Genomic DNA, 18,134 nt, shown 5'->3' on the forward strand with positions numbered 1-18,134 from the left:
GAAACAAGGCTTCCACAGAGTTCAAAACAACTTCCCTTACACAGAGCCTCAAGCTGTCCCCCTGGGTAGAGTGCTGTGGCATTACAGCTCACAGCAACCTCCAACTCCTTGACTTGAGGGATTCTCCTGCACCAGCCTTCCAAGTAGCTGGGACTATAAACAACTGCCTCCATGCCCAGCTCATCTTTATATTCTTTGCAGAGATGGGGGTCTCACTCTTGCTCAGGCTGATCTTAAACTCCTGGCAAACCATCCTCCTGCGTCAACCTCCCAAAGTGCTAGGACTTCACACATGAGTGCTCTTGTATCTTTTTAAACCCAAAGTAGATTGAAAGACTCTTAGGGTAGCATCCTATTTCCATAATGGACCTTGGCAATCTTGCCAGGACCCAAGACTTAATTCTCAGTGGATCAGTCTTAACTCACCTGGAAGAGAGCCTGACAAAGAACTCGGGTGTGGCACATAACCCAGGGGCACAGAGGCTGGTCCGTGCACTACGTAGTCATTAGCCATGGTTTCCCCATCTCCCTTCATACGTGGACACAACATCCTCTGGCAGATAAAGTATATAGTTCCAGACACAAAAATAGTGACAATCACTCCAATAACTGAGCCAACTGTATTGGTGGTCTGCGGAGCTGGCTCTTCAGTGGGATCTAAAGGAGAGAACACAGCAAGGTCATATTATACATTCAAAAGAGTAACCAAAAAGAAGACTTGGCTAGCAGAATGTGAAGTTATGAGACTAAAGAAGATAATAAACATTTTTCTTTTTTATGAAAAACACACACCATGCCCTGCGGACATATGGATTAAATGTCATCATTAGGAATCATAATGAACTATCCTTAAGTGAAGGTGGAAACAAAATACATTTGAAAATATAATTGTAGGCTCGGTGTCTGTAGCTCAACTGGCTAAGGTGCCAGCCACAAACACCTAAGATGGCGGCCCGGGCTGCCAAAACAATAATGACAGCTGCAACCAAAAAACAGGCAGGGGTTGTGGCGGGTGCCTGTAGTCCGAGCTACTTGGGAGGCTGAGGCAGGAGACTCGCTTGAGCCCAGGAGTTGGAGGTTGCTATGAGCTGTGATGCCACAGCACTCTACCCAGGGGGACAGCTTGAGGCTCTGTCTCAAAAAAAAAAGAAAAAGAAAATATAATTGTAAACTGACAGAAACAAAGATGGTAAAAGAAGTGTAGATTGAAACAGCATGAAGAAGCTTTAAATATATATATAAATAAAATCTATTCTGCTTCACTCTGTATACTGTGAAAATCAACAAGGTTATTTTGGAATTTTAGGCCTAGAAGAACCTAGAAAAGTCATCAAATCTTTCACCTGGAATAGTGAAGAACCAAAAGCTGTTCTGGGCACATGTTAGATTTTAGATTTGAACAGTGACAATTAAACTAGGTGAATAAAGTCAGAAACTAAAGATGAGCCTTAGCACTAGACTAACTGTTGCCTTCAGGCTTTCGGGATGCCTGAGAGCAAGGGATATAAGGTCTCCAATACTTGATTACTGGAGGAATCAGAGAACGGTCAGAGTGCCTGAGGATCCTGCCCATGGTATCCACCTTCCCTGGATCCCTGAGCTACCTGAGGCTTTAGGAAGCAGAGGGCATCAATACGGTAGAGCAGTGTTCTTAACATTTCCTAATGCCCTAATGCCACAGCCCTTTAACACAGTTCCTATGGGTCTCAACCCACAGGCTGAGAACCGCTTGCAGTAGAGGAGAAGAGTAAACGGGCTTATCAAATTGAGAACATTAATCTTCTATTCAGAAGGAAAATGCTTTCATCCAAACAGTTAAATTATATCTCACAGTTACAGGTCCTTTAAAAAACCTTCTGTTTCACCTTACCTCAAATCTCCCATGCATATGGCTAAACTAATCCTCTGGCAGATTATATAAAAGAAGTAAGTAAACATAACATCACTAAGTTACATAATATATAGAGACTGTCATTTACACATTTGGTCTGTGGAGGTAAAGACTCTCTTTCATCCATACGAGCAACTATCCCATTTTTATTCCTTCCTAAGGCCACATTTCCAAGTTTGGGTAGCACCTGTGGCTCAGGGGTAGGGTGCTGGCCCCATAAACTGAGGGTGGAGGGTTCAAACCCGGCCCCAACCAGGTAAAATAGCAGCAACAAAAATTAGCCGGGCACCGTGGCAGGTGCCTGTAGTCCCACCTACTCGACAGACTGAGGCAAGAGAATTGCTTAACCCCAAGAGTTGGACGTTGCTGTGAGCTGTGACGCCACAGCACTCTACCAAGGGGGGCAAAGTGAGACTCTGTCTCAAAATTAAGAAAAGAAAAAAGTTTATATTCAGTACCTTCAATACCTAGTCTCCGCATCTCACCTTAACTTACTGAAACAAGGCTTCCACAGAGTTCAAAACAACTTCTCCTACTTACCATGTTCACAACACTCCTCATCTCACTGACTTCTCTGTACATTCAATGATGGTTCCTGTTTTCCTCTAAAAAATGCCTGATCAATATCCTTCCAAGACATCAATCTCTTCATTTTATAATTTCTAATTATTCTTTTTTTTTTATTGTTAGGGAATCCCTGAGTGTACAGAGAACCAGGTTACACTGCTTGCATTTGTTAAAGTCCCTCTTTATCAGGTGGCGCCTGTGGCTCAGTGGGTAGGGCGCCGGCCCCATATACTGAGGGTGGTGGATTCAAACCCAGCCCCAGCCAAACTGCAACAAAAAAATAGCTGGGTGTTCTGGTAGGCGCCTGTAGTCCCACCTACTCGGGAGGCTGAGGCAGGAGAATCGCCTAGGCCCAGGAGTTGGTATGAGCTGCGTTACACCACGGCACTCTACCAAGGGCGATAAAGTGAGACTGTCTCTACAAATAAATAAATAAATAAATAATTTAGTCCCTCTTATAATTGTGTCCCACCCCTAAGAGGTATGTCATACACTGGGACCCCTATCCCCCTCCCTTATTCCCCCATCCCCCACCATTTACTAGCATCAATTGTCCTCATATCAGAATTGAGTACACTGGATTCTTGTTCCTCCATTCCTGTGATGCTTTACTAAGAAGAATGTGTTCCACCTCTATCTAGGTTAATACAAAAGATGCAATAAAGTCTCCATCTTTTTTAGTGGCTGAATAGGATTCCATGTATACATATACCACAGCTTGTTAATCCATTCCTGGGTTGGTGAGCATTTAAGTTGTTTCCACAATTTGGCAATTGTAAATTGAGCTGCAAAAAACAGTCTAGTCCTTATGATAAAATAATTTTTTTTTCTTCTAGGTAGATGCCCAGTAACAGGATTGCAGGATCAAATGGGAGGTCTAGTTTAAGTTCTTTGAAGATTCTCCATACTTCCTTCCAGAAAGGTTGTATTAGTTTGCAGTCCCATCAGCAGTGTAAAAGTGTTCCCTCCTCTCCACATCCACACCAGCATTTGCAGCTTTGAGATTTTGTGATGTGGGCCATTCTCAGTGGGGTTAGGTGGTATCTCAGGGTGGTTTTAATTTACATTTCTCTGATAATTAGAGATGATGAGCATTTTTTCATATACTCATTCGTCCATCTTATTTAGAGAAGGTTCTATTCCTCTCACTTGCCCAATGATATAAGGAATTGTTGGTTCTTTGTTTCCTGAGTTCACTGTAGATATTAGTTATCAAGCTTTTGTTCAATTTATAATATGCAAATATCTTTTCCCACTCTAACGGTTGTCTCTATGCTTTGGTTGTTGTCTCTTTTCCCTGCTGCTTCCTTTGTTGGCTTCATTCTCTTCTGCCTCTTCAGTACAGGTGTTCCTCAAGAGAGTTCTACCTACAGTTTACTATTTTCTCCCTATACTCTCCTGGGAGATTTCATCCACTGCCAGAGTTTTAATTATCATCAAGAAACTGAAGGACACCAAATTTCTCTCCTGAGCCACAGACAGACCCAATCAACAACTTCCTGAATAGCTTCAAAGGGGTATCTCCTGGGTATCTTTAATGTAACATATCTCAAACAGAATTCATCTTCACTATCACCTGTCCTTTCTCCTAGATTCCAGAGGTAAAGCCTATCATAACCATAGTCTAGTATAGGACAGTAAAGAGTGATGGGGCCTGTGGCAAATGGTAAGGTGCATGCCTGCCTAAAGCCATCTAAATTGAACAAAAAAACATTAAATTACCCAAATATTACATCTGCAGCCAGGGTAAGTATAGTACTTCAGTTTTCAGTGTCTGCTATGTGTCCTAGCTAATGACACCAGCCCCTCAGTAAGGTACCCGTGGGTCAACTGAAACTTATCAACTATATGGTTACCACTCCTCTTCATTCTACTTCTGAAATATATTCCCTCCTTTCTACTACTACTGCTTCCTCCTGATAAAGCCTCCTTTTAAAATTATAAGATACAAGTCATTAGTGGAGAGAATGATCTAGTAGGTTACATCCAGCATTTATAGAAGTAAAACAGAAAAAACATCAGAACATAATATGGGTAAATACTACTGTGTCACTCTTTTGGCTTTTTTAATGCATGTACCCACATCTTTGTATTCCTCTAGATGTGATCAAAAGAAGTCTGAAAACAACCAATCTAACAAATTTCCTGCCTATAAATCTTATCACCTCTAATTTATCTGCTTTATAGCTTTTATATTTGCTTGGCCATACTAGTCTTATTCTTGAAATTTTTAATCACTCTCCTTTGTTAATAGATTCTGCCTAGGCTTTTTAGAAGAGCAAAGTCCTCCATGATCTTACCTTTGCCTATATTTTCTCTTGCTGACAAGACATAGCCTTTGTCAGCTCCATTTACGTGCAGTTTTCAAAGGCTGGCTGTTTCACTCCTTTCTGCTTTTGACCAGTATACTCCCTCTTCATTCATCTGCATAATGAATACTCTCATTGACTGACACCTGCTCTTAAGTACCATTTTTTAAAGAAGCCTTCCTTGACCAACTCCATCTTTGTTCCTAAAAAGTTGACTACTCTCCTTTGTACTATTACTTGTATAGATCTCCATTGCAGCAATTTTGATATTATTTATCACAATAGTACCTACTATGAACAAGGTTCTGTGTTTGTCAGGCTAAATGACATACACATTAAATCTCAGTCATCAGGGTAAGTATCTTTATTTTTAAAGATAAGGACACTAAGGTTTAATAAGAACAAATAATTTGTTAGCAGTTAGTAGTAAAGTAGAAGAGCTATAATTCAAATTATATTCTCACTGTTTTCTCAACTATAGAGGTCTTTGAGAAACTTGGTGCATGTGTCCTTAGCATTGCAGCAATGTCTAACATTTTGCTGAATAAATGAATAGATTTTAAGCCTTATTGAATAATCACACTTTTGAAATTTTTTTAATGTGTTTTTTTTATACTTGGTCTTAACCAAAAGGCCAAGAAGCAATAAATGTTTATTTTTTTGAGAAAGGATCTTATTCTGTTGCCCAGGATAGAATACAGTGGTGTTATAATAACTCATTGTAACTACAAACCCCTGGATTTAAGCAACCCTCCGACCTTAGCCTCCTGAGTAGCTAGGACTACAGGCATGAACTACCCAGTGTGGCTGATTTTTCTATTTTTTGTAGAGATGGAATCTTACTATGTTGTTCACGCTGGTCTCAAACCCCTGACATCAAGTGATCCTCTTGCCTCAGTTTCCCAAAGTGATAGGATTATAGGTGTGAGCCACTGCACCCGATCCTTATTTGAACTCTATAAAAATACCAGGTTAATGTCATCATTAGAGATGAAAGAGTTTTTAAATGAATCCTATCTAAATACAATCCAGTTAAGTTTTGACAGGGTAGACCTGGGCTTACAATGAATTCCACTCAGAATGAAGTTTGTTGGTTTGGGATATACTGTATGTGAAGACACGAGTTAATAGTTAAGACTCTTACAGAAACTGTAGGCTGTTCAGCCAAGCATCTCAAAGTTTAGGGATATATGCCAGCCCAAAGTATCCTCAGGGTGCAGTTTAAGAAAGCTCTTAGAATCTAGCCACTGAGAAACCGATAGAAACAGCTCAAGAAAACACAAGAAAACAAAGGGAAAGAAACATGGATTAACTTTCTGAAATTAAGTTTAGGTCATCAGTTAATTTCCATGTACCTAAATTACTTGAGAATTTTGGAACTCTGGGGTGGCAAAACATTTATTCTTTTCTGGTACTTTACTAAATATTTCTGTGCCTAAGAAAACTGCTGTGTTTGAGGAATTACTGAAAGCAGAGCATAAAAAAATCCCTGTCACAAATAATTGGCTTAACCTTTGTTACTTAATAAGGAAATCTTGATAAGTAAACCTCACACATAATTTACAAGGTCTTAGTGCTACTTACAACAATCCAGTTCATCTGATTTGTCACTGCAATCCATATTATGATCACATTTCTTGTGTTTTCCAATGCATTGACCATTGGCACAGCGGAACTGATCAATTAAACAAAGCACTAGAAAAAAAATGCAAGTAATTTTCTTATTTTTAATACCATGTAAAGCCAAATTCTTGGCAAAAGTAAAAAGGTGCTTTCTAAGTAAAAACGAAAATCAGACTAGATTTTTAGAAATAACTGAAACATTATTCTCTGGGAATTTCCACTGGTAGAGGGAATGGAAAAGAAAATCACGTAGAAATTTCTTATTTTGTTCTTCATATACTAATAATTCTGTTGGTTACCTTAAGTTTTACTGTGTTAATACTTAGTAAGGGGAAGCAGAGAATATGAAATATTTTATATCTTTATAAATAAATCAACTAGTTCAGAGTTCATTGGAAACACTATTTCAACATACTGACAACCTCATACATTTCTCAATTTTCAAACTTATTAATCTGTATAAGTGTTATAGATGTGAAATGAATTAAAACAACAATTTGGAACAGAGTGCTATGTTCAGACATAACATGATCATGTATACTTGAAAACACCTAATTTACTACTGAGCCAAAGCAATACTCTGATTTTAAAGAACTTAATGGAAAAAAGTCTGCACAAGCAGGCACTGAGGAATTCCAGATACCTTCACAGTTCTTCTCATCTGATTTATCCTGGCAGTTTGCATCTCCATTGCATCGGAGGGCACCATCAATACACTGCCCACTGGCACATTGGAACTGGGACTCTGAGCACACAGGACAATTGAGTTCATCACTGTGATCTTCACATTCAGTAAACCCATCACACCTCCATGCCACAGGGATACAGTCAATTTCCCCCGTGAAACAAGTAAACTGCTGAGGAGAACATGTTGGGGGTTCTTCAAATGAACAAGGGGGAAAAGAATGACAAAAATACAACAATGGTCACAAGGAAGGTACAAACACTTAAAGCTGAGTGAAGGTTTTTAATAATTAATATATATGAACACTTTATAATAAGCATAATTTGTAAACTAGCTCATCTAATTAGAGAAGAAAAGTTCTTACACTACTTCATTTAGACTTACTAACATGTAAAAGTTTTCTCATACATTGTAATTCAAGGAGGATTATAATATTTACAATCCATTATAATCTCACACATGACCTAAGGATAATCACTGCAATCACCAACCTCCAAATATTTTAAACTTAGTGTAGAACTCACAAATTGTCTCACTCTGAGGTTCCAAAAGATGGTCTACAAACTTCTGGGGGCCTCTGAGACCTCTTTCAGAGGATCTACCAAGTCAAAACTATTTTTATAATAATATTAAGATGTCATTTTTCTTTTTTAAACTACATTTGTACCAATGCTACAAAAACAATGCTGGGTAAAACTGTTGGTACTTTCACAGACTTGAGGCAATGGCAAAAAAACTACTAGTAGTCACTGTACTCCACACAGTCACACACTCAACATTTAAATGTACCAACAAAAAAGGCCAATCTCACTTAAGCACATTCTTGACAAATTATATGAAAATCAATTCCTGAGTACACGTATCTTTAATGTTCTATTTGCTAAAAAGAGAAATATGCATAAAGATCATGTTGAAAACCTAAGCATGATGGTTTCTAATGGGAAAGCATCTGATTGATCTGTAAAACTCAATTAAAAACAGACTTATACTTGGGTATTTGGCATCAATTTTTTAAAAAAATGAATCAAGTGAGTTTCTTACTTCAAGGAAACAATGGATAGTATTTGTGGCAAATTATAACACTGGAGCTTTGAATCAGAAATTAGAATTTTTATAAAACCTGTATCCAGTACTATAAATTCAACAAATTCCTAGTACATAAACGATTTTTCTGATGAGAGTTGGTAGTGATATTAACAAATGTGACTTTTGGATATTGCATAATGAAATGGGTTGAAATCTGAAGATATGTAAGTTTCTAAATGAAATCCTATTATTTCTAAATGAGCAAGGTGTGAGTTTACAAAATCATGCCTGGGTAAAAGATCCATTCTAAGTACAAAATAAAGCAGTACATTTTAATGAAAAAAACTACACAAAGTTAACTGATAGGGTCCCAAATCCCACACTGCAACTAAACCTATAGGAAACTATCACTTATCAAGATGTGATAGAGAATCCAAGATAAACACCCAAAATTATTTGAAGAGGCTAGTACAGGCCTCCATTTTCTAACTGTGAGGCCTAAATTTCCTTTCAACCCAAACTACACATTACAACATACTGAGTGCAGAAGTAGACATAGAATGCAGCCCAATATTAACAAGAGTTACAGAAATGTACAAATAATGCCACTCTTCTCACTAAAAAATGTCTTGATTTAAACATAGAATTGTCTTAACATATATCACTTATAAAATCATGTGCTGATTTATTGCTGTCATGTTTAATAAATGTTTTTAAAAGTTCTTGGTTTTAAATTCTAATACAGTAAATATAGATCAATATCTATGCAGGCAAAAGCTCTTTGGCTCCTCAATAATTTTTTAAAATGTAAAAATACACAGAGACCAAATTATTTGAGAACTCATTCAAGCCTTATTGCTTTGTTTTGCCAATTGTGAAATTGAGGCTTAGACAGCTAAGTAACTATCCAAGGTCATACAGCTTCCTGATTAGAAAAAAATAGTACTATTAGTGAGTCTTGTTTAGCCCACTGCCTCTACCACTTTACCACAGGCTGACTTCTGTGAAAAACCTGTCTGATAGTAAATTCTCTAAAAACATACAACATATAGACTATGGATCAGAATACCTATTATCTTTAAAATAGAGAATATTACATGTAACAGGTAAATGCTGTAGATGAGGAATTTAAGGGATTTATTTTCCAAGAGCCTATTATGTAATCAGCACTATATCATGTGGAGAATTAAAATAGATAAAATATAATTTATGTCCTTAAGGAACTTTGAATTTAGTTGGGGATACAAAGAAACTAATAAACATAACACAAACGACCCTGCTTTGAACTGTACATCATGCAACTGTGGTAACAAATGCTGCAATTCAGGGAAAGGGGAAAACAAGAACAGCCAGAGAGCTAGAGAAGGTTTCACAGATTTTGAATAGATGGGCTACATTGTGGAGTAAGATTTAAGACAGGCATGCAAGAAGAGAAATATGCACAAGTAAAGCCACAGAAGCAAAGCACAACAAAATAGAACATGTCACAGAGATCCTTCTAAACAGACAAATAAAAAAAGTGAACACGTTGGGAAAGAAATATAAAACTCCTGGACTTAAGGGATTCTCTTGCCTCAGCCCCCTAAGTAGGTGGGACCACAGGTGCCCGCCATAATGCCTGGCTATTTTTGTTTTGGTTGCAGCCGTCACAGTTGTTTGGTGGGCCCAGGCTGGATTCGAACCCACCAGCTCAGGTGTTATGTGGCTAGCACCTTAGCTACTTGAGCCATAGGTGCTGAGCATGTACTATTATTTTTTAAGGCAGAGTCTTGTTCTGTTGCCTGGACTAAAGTGTAATAGTATCATCATCATAGCTTAATGGCGTCTCAAACCCTTTGGCTCGAGCAATCCTCCTGCCACAACCTCCAGAGTAGCTAGGACTACAAGTCTGTACTACCACACCTGACAAATTTTTTAATTTTTTTGGTAAAGGTAGGGTCTCAATATGTTGCTCAGGCTGGGCCTGAACTCCAGACCTCAAGTAATTCTCCCACCTTAGCTTCCCAAAGTGATGGGATTACGGGTATCAACTACCATACCCAGCTGGCTATATTTTTAATAACAAAATACGGAAAATAATTAGAATGTCCCTCACAAGACAGTGATAAATCATAGCATTAAATAATAAAATATTAAGTACCTATAAAAGGAAAACTACTGATATACTCAACTGTATAAATGAATCTCAAAAGTATATTAAGCATGAGAATCCAGACACAAAACAGTACACATACCATGATTTCATTTATATAAAGTTCAAGAACAGCCAAAACTAATGTACGGGGATAAAAATCAGAACAGTAATTATTTCTGGAACATAACTGACTGATAAGGGACATGAGGGCACTTTTCTTAAAGGCAGTATTTGTTACCTTGATTTAGGTGTTGGTTAACACAGTTGAAGACATTTGTCAAAATTCATTAACTATCAATTTATATTTAAATTTAAAAAAACAGAACAAAAATATATCTGTATCTCCCTCCCAATAATAATCACTTAATGTGCAAGCAAACACACACACACACGCCTTTTTAAAGACATTTTCAAACTGGAAGATGAGAATCTTGATTCAGTTTTTTTTCTATGTTATCATTACCATAAAGGGAATTTCCCTTATTAAAGTAATAGTGTAGCACCTTGATTGAGAAACGTGCTATTTTTGTGTGTGTGGTAAAATATACATAACGATCAAGATTCTTTTTAAATTTTCTGCCACTGTAGATAATACCACGGTATGGTCTTTTTCCTTTAGGTGAATTAATTTAGAGTTATCCCCAAGAGGAGGATTTCTGAATTAAAGATATGAATACTATTATGTTTTATACTGTTTACTATGATTTAACAAAGAAATAGGTCAATTTGTTATGCTCCATGAATGTCAAACCATTTTAGTACGTTATCACTACATTCACTGCCATCTTTTTAAAAATCTTTTTTTGCTAGATAAGAAAGAAAAATAATGGGAAACTGCCAATGGATTTGAACCAAAGAATATTCTTTTCACTGGACATACTCCCAACAATGGCGTATACATAAATTGACAGAATCTAGAACTCAGTGGATGAAGATTACAGGAGGCAGAATTAATTCATTTTGTTCTGCTTCCAAGAGTGCAGAAGCTACTTCATTGTTAGGAAACACACTTTACTCACAGGTTGAAAAATGTGGTAATACATACACAAGGGAATACTATTCAGCTGTAAAAAGGAAGAAAATCTTATCATTTACAATAATACAAATAAACCTGAAGGATATAAAGTTTAAGAAAAAAAAGACAAATACTACAAGATCTCACTTACTCGTAGAGTGTAAAACACTCAAACGGAGCAACAAAGTAAAACAGTGGTTACCACAGGCTAGGAGGTGGAGGGACTGAGGACAAAACCAAAAGCCTAATATAGTGCAGATGAATGGAATACAAGTAGCTAACTTAGGAGACAAAGCAACTTCACTGCCTAATTATATAAGGCTAGACTAGGATATGGAATATGTTAGCATCTAGGCTTGCACAAGAAAATTACAACTTACTTACCTCCACATGACAGCTCATCTTGAAGCAGAACCAGATGCATGGGACAAGAACACCTTGTAGTACCATCTCCCTTTACGAGACAAATATGTGAACAACCACCATTATCCTGAGCACAAGGGTGCTGTCCTATAGGAGGAAGGGAGGAAGGAGAGGAAGAGGAAGAAGAAGAAAGAAGGAAAAGGATGAAAGAAGAAGAAAAGAAAGAAAATAAAATGAACAACCCTGTCAAAATAAATCATTTATAAATTACAAAGAAAAAAATAAAACCAGCTTGGACTTTATTTCTACACAATGATTCTTCACACAATCTACAAGAAAAACTTGTTTTTTTGAGACAGAGTCTTGTTCTGTCATCCAGGAGACAGTGCAGTGGCATCGTGATAGCCCACTGCAACCTCAAATTCTTAGGCTCAAGTGATCCACCTGCCTCAGCCTCCTGAGTAGAGGGACTACAGAGGACCACCCTAAAGACCATCTGGAACAGCGTCCACAAGATAGACACCTACCTGAATGCCACCTGGACCTCCGAGGAGGAGCCCGTGTAAGTGCAGTGACGGATCTAAACCTTTCCCACGTTACAGTTATAAACCCTCCCCCTCTGAACAGATGTGGCTCTCCACTGTTACAGTTATAAACCCTCCCCCTCTGAACAGATGTGGCTCTCCACTGTTGGTGTTCATCTTAACATTGGTATCCCTTCCCTGACAGTACTACAACCAACATGACGGGTGCTATGAGACTGGTGTCAAAAGCAACGACAACTGTGATGAGTTCCACCACTGCCTCTCCAAGATCTGCTGAAATGTGCAGAAAACACTAGGCTACCTCGGCATGTTCAGGCATGCAAAGTAACAGTAACACTCTTGCTGGAAAGTGTCATACATTTAGGCTGTAAGCCATCCCTGGACAGTCAATAAGCTGCATGTAGGTGTTGTTATGAAGAAAAAAATGGATCTTTAAAGAAGATGCTAACAGCTGATGACAGATGAGGATGGAAGAAAATAACCTTTGACCAAGAACTAATTTTTTACAGCATAAACTATTTTATTGTGTGAAAAGATTATCTTTAGATCTTACAAAAGCCAATATTTTGACATTAAAACCTCAAAGTAAAACACAGTAGGTGAAGTCAGAGAAAGCCAGCCTGCCTTCTCAGCTAGCTTCCTGGTGGGATGGCCTTAGTGCGCCAAATTGCCTGGACAGTGTATGTTAAGGGGAAAATTGTTACCAAAAAGAAAATATACCTTGATTTTTCTAACCATATTTACCAAAAAAAAAAAAAAAAAAAAAAAAAAAAAAAAAGGAAAAAAAAAAAAAAAAAGAAATCAAACATAAAATTTATTATAAGGGCTACTCAACATTATTTTATTTGGAACTATGAGAAATTCTTCACTTAGAAGTATTATTTGTTTACTAGGAAATTTTTAAATACACATTTTTGCCCAAAAAAAACTGAAATTTGTTCTTTTTCTATTTTAATTACATATAATTTGTTTCTCTGTAATCCATTAAACATATAAATAAGTCACACTTCTATTAGGACTAGTTACAAGGACATGTTTCCATGTCTGTTTCTCTTGTAAAAGTGACACCATCAGCTGATTACCTCTCAGGGGACAAACCCAGGGTATTTATAAAGGTGACATAAACAAGATTCAGAAGCATAGCTACTGCCATTTTATTGACCACTCTTAAGACAAAGGTCATCTTTAGCTATACAACCTTTGCCTAAACTGGAGTAAAGGTGGACTTAATGAAGCAAATGAAGGTACTTAATAAACACATTAGGGCTCTATTTATTGTTTTGCTTGGTGTTTATTTCCTAGCACTTGTTCCTTGTGGTAGGTGCTAGGTTATTATTAAAAGACTGTAACCTTTTACTAATTGTGGTGTTAATAAAAAAAATGGCAAAACTAAAAGTGAATGAAAATCTTTATCATGAAAGAGGTCAAAAGGATGTAAAAAGACATATTAATTTCTGAAAACAAACATGAGTCTTCCAATTAGCATTACGCCATCAGCACTTACTGTATTCTTGAAGGTTCAGCTCCTTTACTGCATGAATGTCACTGAGCTGGGCAATTCGAGCCTGGACTTTTGTTCTACCCTCTCGACCTGTCATGTCGATTTTTTCGATCATTTGCTGCTGCTTATCAATCCAATAGAGCCAGTTTTCAAATACAGTCAATCCCACAGGCTGCAAGATATTGGAGTCCTCTAATACTATCCGGTTTGCACCTTAAGAAAGGAGAACATTTAACAGAAATTATTCTTGTGGATCACATCACACTTTCTTTTTTTTTTCTTTGAGATAGTTTTACTTTGTTGCCCTTGATGGAGTGCCATGGCGTCTAAGCTCACAGCAACCTCGAACTCTTGGTTCAAGTGGTCCTCTTGCCTCAGCCTCCAAAGTAGCTGGGACTACAGGCGCCTGCCACAACGCCTGGCTATTTTTGGTTGTAATTGTCATTGTTGTTGTTTAGCAGGCCGGGCCAGGTTCGAACCTGCCAGCCCCAGTGTATGTGGCCGGCACCCTAACCACTGAGGTACATGCACTGAGCCCAAACTTTCAACAATTATTTACCAGTAAGATTCTAAAAGTAAAGGCAGGCATGGTAGCTCATCCCTATAATCCTAGTACTCTGGGAGGCCACAGTGAGAAGACTGCTTGAGCTCAGGAGTTTAAGGCCAGCATGAGCAATAACAAAACTTATCTCTACTAAAAATAGAAAAATCAGCCAGGTGCCATGGCCTACACCTATAGTCAAAGCTACTTCAGAGGCTGAGGCAGGAAGATAGACCAGAGCCCAAGATTTTGAAGTTGCAAAGAGTAGTAGTGACACCACTGCACTTGACCTAGGGCAACAGAGCAAGACTCTGTCTCAAAAAAAAAGAAAGAAAGAAAAGAAACTCAGAAAATATGGAAAAAGAAAACATTTTAAGATCTCTACCACAAACCCGAACAACATGCTGACATACAGACATCAGAAAATAGGTAATAGACATTTATGTGTAATCAAGAGCAAATAAGTGCTCAATACATAGTAAATACTCTAGTTCACAGAAATGTAGAAACGAACTTAGAGCAGTCATTAAAAAACTGTTACCAGCAGAGTCCACTTTTCAAAACCCTAACTTTTATATAAAACTCATGAAAATGGCCCTTCTCTGGAAGAAACAGTGCTGGTAAATCCAGAGTTTTGCAGTCTTGGTGTTCCCCACTTTCACATCTGAGGCACCTATGAAGAACAATCCTACCCTCACTCTGGTTTCTTAGAACACAGAAACAAATGACTGACTCAAGAGGTTACTGGGTGCAAACCTCACCCCAAGGTAAGAATTATTTCCACATCCTAAGACCATACATACTCTAAAGAGAGAACTTGTTCTACTGTTGAATAGTGAGAAAGTTCTTCCCATACTGTGGGTTAAAATCTGGGTCCACAAATCCCTCCTGTTCATGGTTCTCTCTCATTCAGAAAGAATACACTCATTCTTCCTCTCTTCTCCACAGGACTCCCTCAAGTATTTATAGCAAGTTTTCATGGTTCCTAAGTCCTGAGTTCAATCAAGAAAGACACTGGCTAGGTTCAGTGCCTGTAGCACAGTGATTACGGCGCCAGCCACATACACAGAGACTGGCAAGTTTGAACCCGGCCTGGGCCAGCCAAACAACAATGACACCTGCAACAAAAAAATAGCCAGACACTGGCTAGTGCCTGTAGTCCCAGCTACTCAGGAGGCTAAGGCAAGAGAATCGTTTGAGCCCAGGTGTTTGAGGCTGCTGTGAGGTGAGACCACAGTACTCTACTGAGGGCGGCGTAATGAGACTCTTGTCTCAAAAAAAAAAAAAAAAAAAAAGGCGGTGCCTGTGGCTCAAAGGAATAGGGCGCCGGCCCCATATACTGCAGGTGGTGGCCAAAAAGTGCAAAAAGAAGAATAATGCATATGCTAAACTTTACTTACTGCAAACTGAGAAGTTCCTTAATTTGTTAAAAAAAATTGTTATATAGAGAAAAACCTTAGCGAACACAATACTAAATCACAAAGTATCAAATGCATACCCATATCAAGGAAAAACAAAAAATAAAGAAAAACAAGGATTTGGATGGTGCTTGTGGCTCAAAGGAGTAGGGCGCCAGGCCCCATATGCCAGAGGTGGTAAGTTCAAACCCAGCCTGAACAAAAACTGCAAAAGAAAAACAAGGATTCTATTATCATTCTATTGAACACTGAATTGGGGATCCCAGCCAGTATAATAAGGCAAAAAGGACAAACGACTGGAAAAGAAATAAAAAAAAAAACTGTCATTACTTACAGAAATATGATTCTATACTATATAAAATTTTAAAGATAAATATATTTAAGCAAGGTTCCTTAGTATAGGCTCTATATACCAGGAGAAAATATATTTTATTTCTACATTCCAGACACAATCAAAAAATTAAATACTGTATTATAAATTTATTTTATTTTTGAGACAGAGTTTCACTATGTCACCCTTGGTAGAGTGCTATCACACCACAGCTCACAGTAACCTCAAACTCTTGGGCTTATCTCTTATCTCATCCTCCCTGGTACCTGGGACTACAGGCAATGCCCAGCTATTTTTTTATTGCCATTGTCATTGTTGTTTAGCAGGCCCAGGCCAGATTCAAACCTGCCAGCCCCAGTGTATGTGGTTGGTGCCCTAACCACTGAGCTACGGTACTGAACCTGTATTATAAATTTAGAATACACTTTACCACTAGCATTCAAAAACACCAAATACCAAGAAACAGTTAACTCCAATGAAAGGCAAGCAAGGCCTCTATACTGAAAACTATAAAACACTGACAAAAATTAAAGATCTAGATAAACAGATATACCATGTTCATTGTTTAGAAGGTTAATATTATAAAGATAGTAATTCTTTCTAAATTGATATATCAATTTAATTTAACCACCTTAAATGGTTAATTTAACTTAACCACTTAAATGGTTAATAGTGGTTAATTTAATCGAACCACCTTAAGCTGGTTTTTGAAGGGAAGGGGGCGTGGAAACGCACAAGCTGATCCTACAGTGTTACATATGGAAACTACAAAGGTTCAATAATAAAGACAATCTTTTTTTTGAGACACAGTCTGACTATGTCACCCCCAGTAGAGTGCCATGGCGTCACAGCTCATAGCAACCTCAAACTCGTAGGCTTAAGTGATTCTCTTGCCTTAGCCTCCTGTGTAGCCAGGACTACAGGCACCCACCACAATGCCTGGCTATTTTTTTTGTTGTTGTTGGGCAGTTGTCATTGTTGTTTAGCAGGCCTAGGCCAGATTCGAACCCGCCAGCCTTGGTGCTTGTGGCTGGCACTGTAACCACTGGGCTCTGGGCACAGAGCCTATAAAGGCAGTCTTAAAGAAATAGTAAAGATGTAGACAACTCTATTACAAAGAAATAGATCAGTGGTTCTCAACCCTCCTAATGCCGCAACCTGTTAATACAATTCCTCATGTTGGGGTGACACCCAACCATATTATTTTTGTTGCTACTTCATTAACTGTAATTTTGCTACTGTTATGAATCGTAATGTAAATATATGACATGCAGGATGGTCTTAGGCAACCCCTGTGAAAGGGTCATTCAACCCCCAAAGGGATCGTGACCCACAGGTTGAGAACTGCTGAAAGAGATCATAATTAAGACACTGTAAGTAATGGCAAAGTGACCAAGGGAATGTCCCAGTCTAGAAACAAACATACAAAGATAGTCACCTCATTTATGACAATGGTAATACTAAATAGCATTGGGAAAAAGATAGTCTTTTTAAATAAATGACACTGAATCAAAATAGTAAGGTGGAAAAAAATAAACTTAACTCCTTCTTCACACTACACTAAAAAATATGTTTTAAATTCTAGGACATTGGGGGAAAAAGATGTTAAGAGCTTCTGAAAAGAATACTAAATCACATATAAAGAATTGGGAATTATAATTATATCATAACATAAGATGTCCAAATACAATGTGATTCCACCTTCAAAATTCCAGGTGGATTATAGATCTCAATGAGAAAAGTTTTTAAAAAATGCAAACAAGAAAATATCTTTCAAATTGTGGTATGGAGTACTACTGGAGCACCATGGAGTACTATTCAGCCATAAAAAGATGGTAAGTTCACATCTTTTGTATTATCCTGGATGGAGCAAACCAGTCTTCTTAGTAAAGTATCACAAGAATGGAAAAACAATTATCCAATGCACTCAATACTAATATGGAGCCAGTAGATGATCTAATGCATGACCACATAAGTGGGGGGAGAGGCAAAGAGAGAGGGGAAGAGAAAAGAGTGGGTGGGGGTGGGCACAGGGAAGAGTGTGTGCACAGTGTAGGGATGTTTGGCACACCTTATGAGTATGGGACATAACCACAAGAGCGACTCTACCTAACAAAATCAAATACTTTGTAGTTAATTGTTTGTACCCTACCATTAACCTGAAATCAAAAAAAAAAAAAAAAAA

General features: G+C 37.9%; 1 protein-coding gene across 1 annotated transcript in view; it reads right to left on the reverse strand.

The window, feature by feature from the left end:
• Positions 1–18,134, reverse strand: part of LRP6 (LDL receptor related protein 6) — a 168,854-nt gene that overhangs the window by 6,332 nt on the left and 144,388 nt on the right. The window contains exons 16-20 of the mRNA XM_003797770.2: positions 13,663–13,872; positions 11,635–11,760; positions 7,034–7,270; positions 6,352–6,462; positions 427–657 (exon numbers count right to left, since the gene is read on the reverse strand). Of these exons, the coding sequence (XP_003797818.1) occupies positions 427–657; positions 6,352–6,462; positions 7,034–7,270; positions 11,635–11,760; positions 13,663–13,872 (915 nt within the window). The remainder of the gene's footprint in view (positions 1–426; positions 658–6,351; positions 6,463–7,033; positions 7,271–11,634; positions 11,761–13,662; positions 13,873–18,134) is intronic.

The sequence above is a fragment of the Otolemur garnettii genome, unplaced genomic scaffold, assembly GCF_000181295.1.
Source record: "Otolemur garnettii isolate 467f Iridium unplaced genomic scaffold, OtoGar3 scaffold00124, whole genome shotgun sequence".
NCBI classification, from domain to species: domain Eukaryota; kingdom Metazoa; phylum Chordata; class Mammalia; order Primates; family Galagidae; genus Otolemur; species Otolemur garnettii.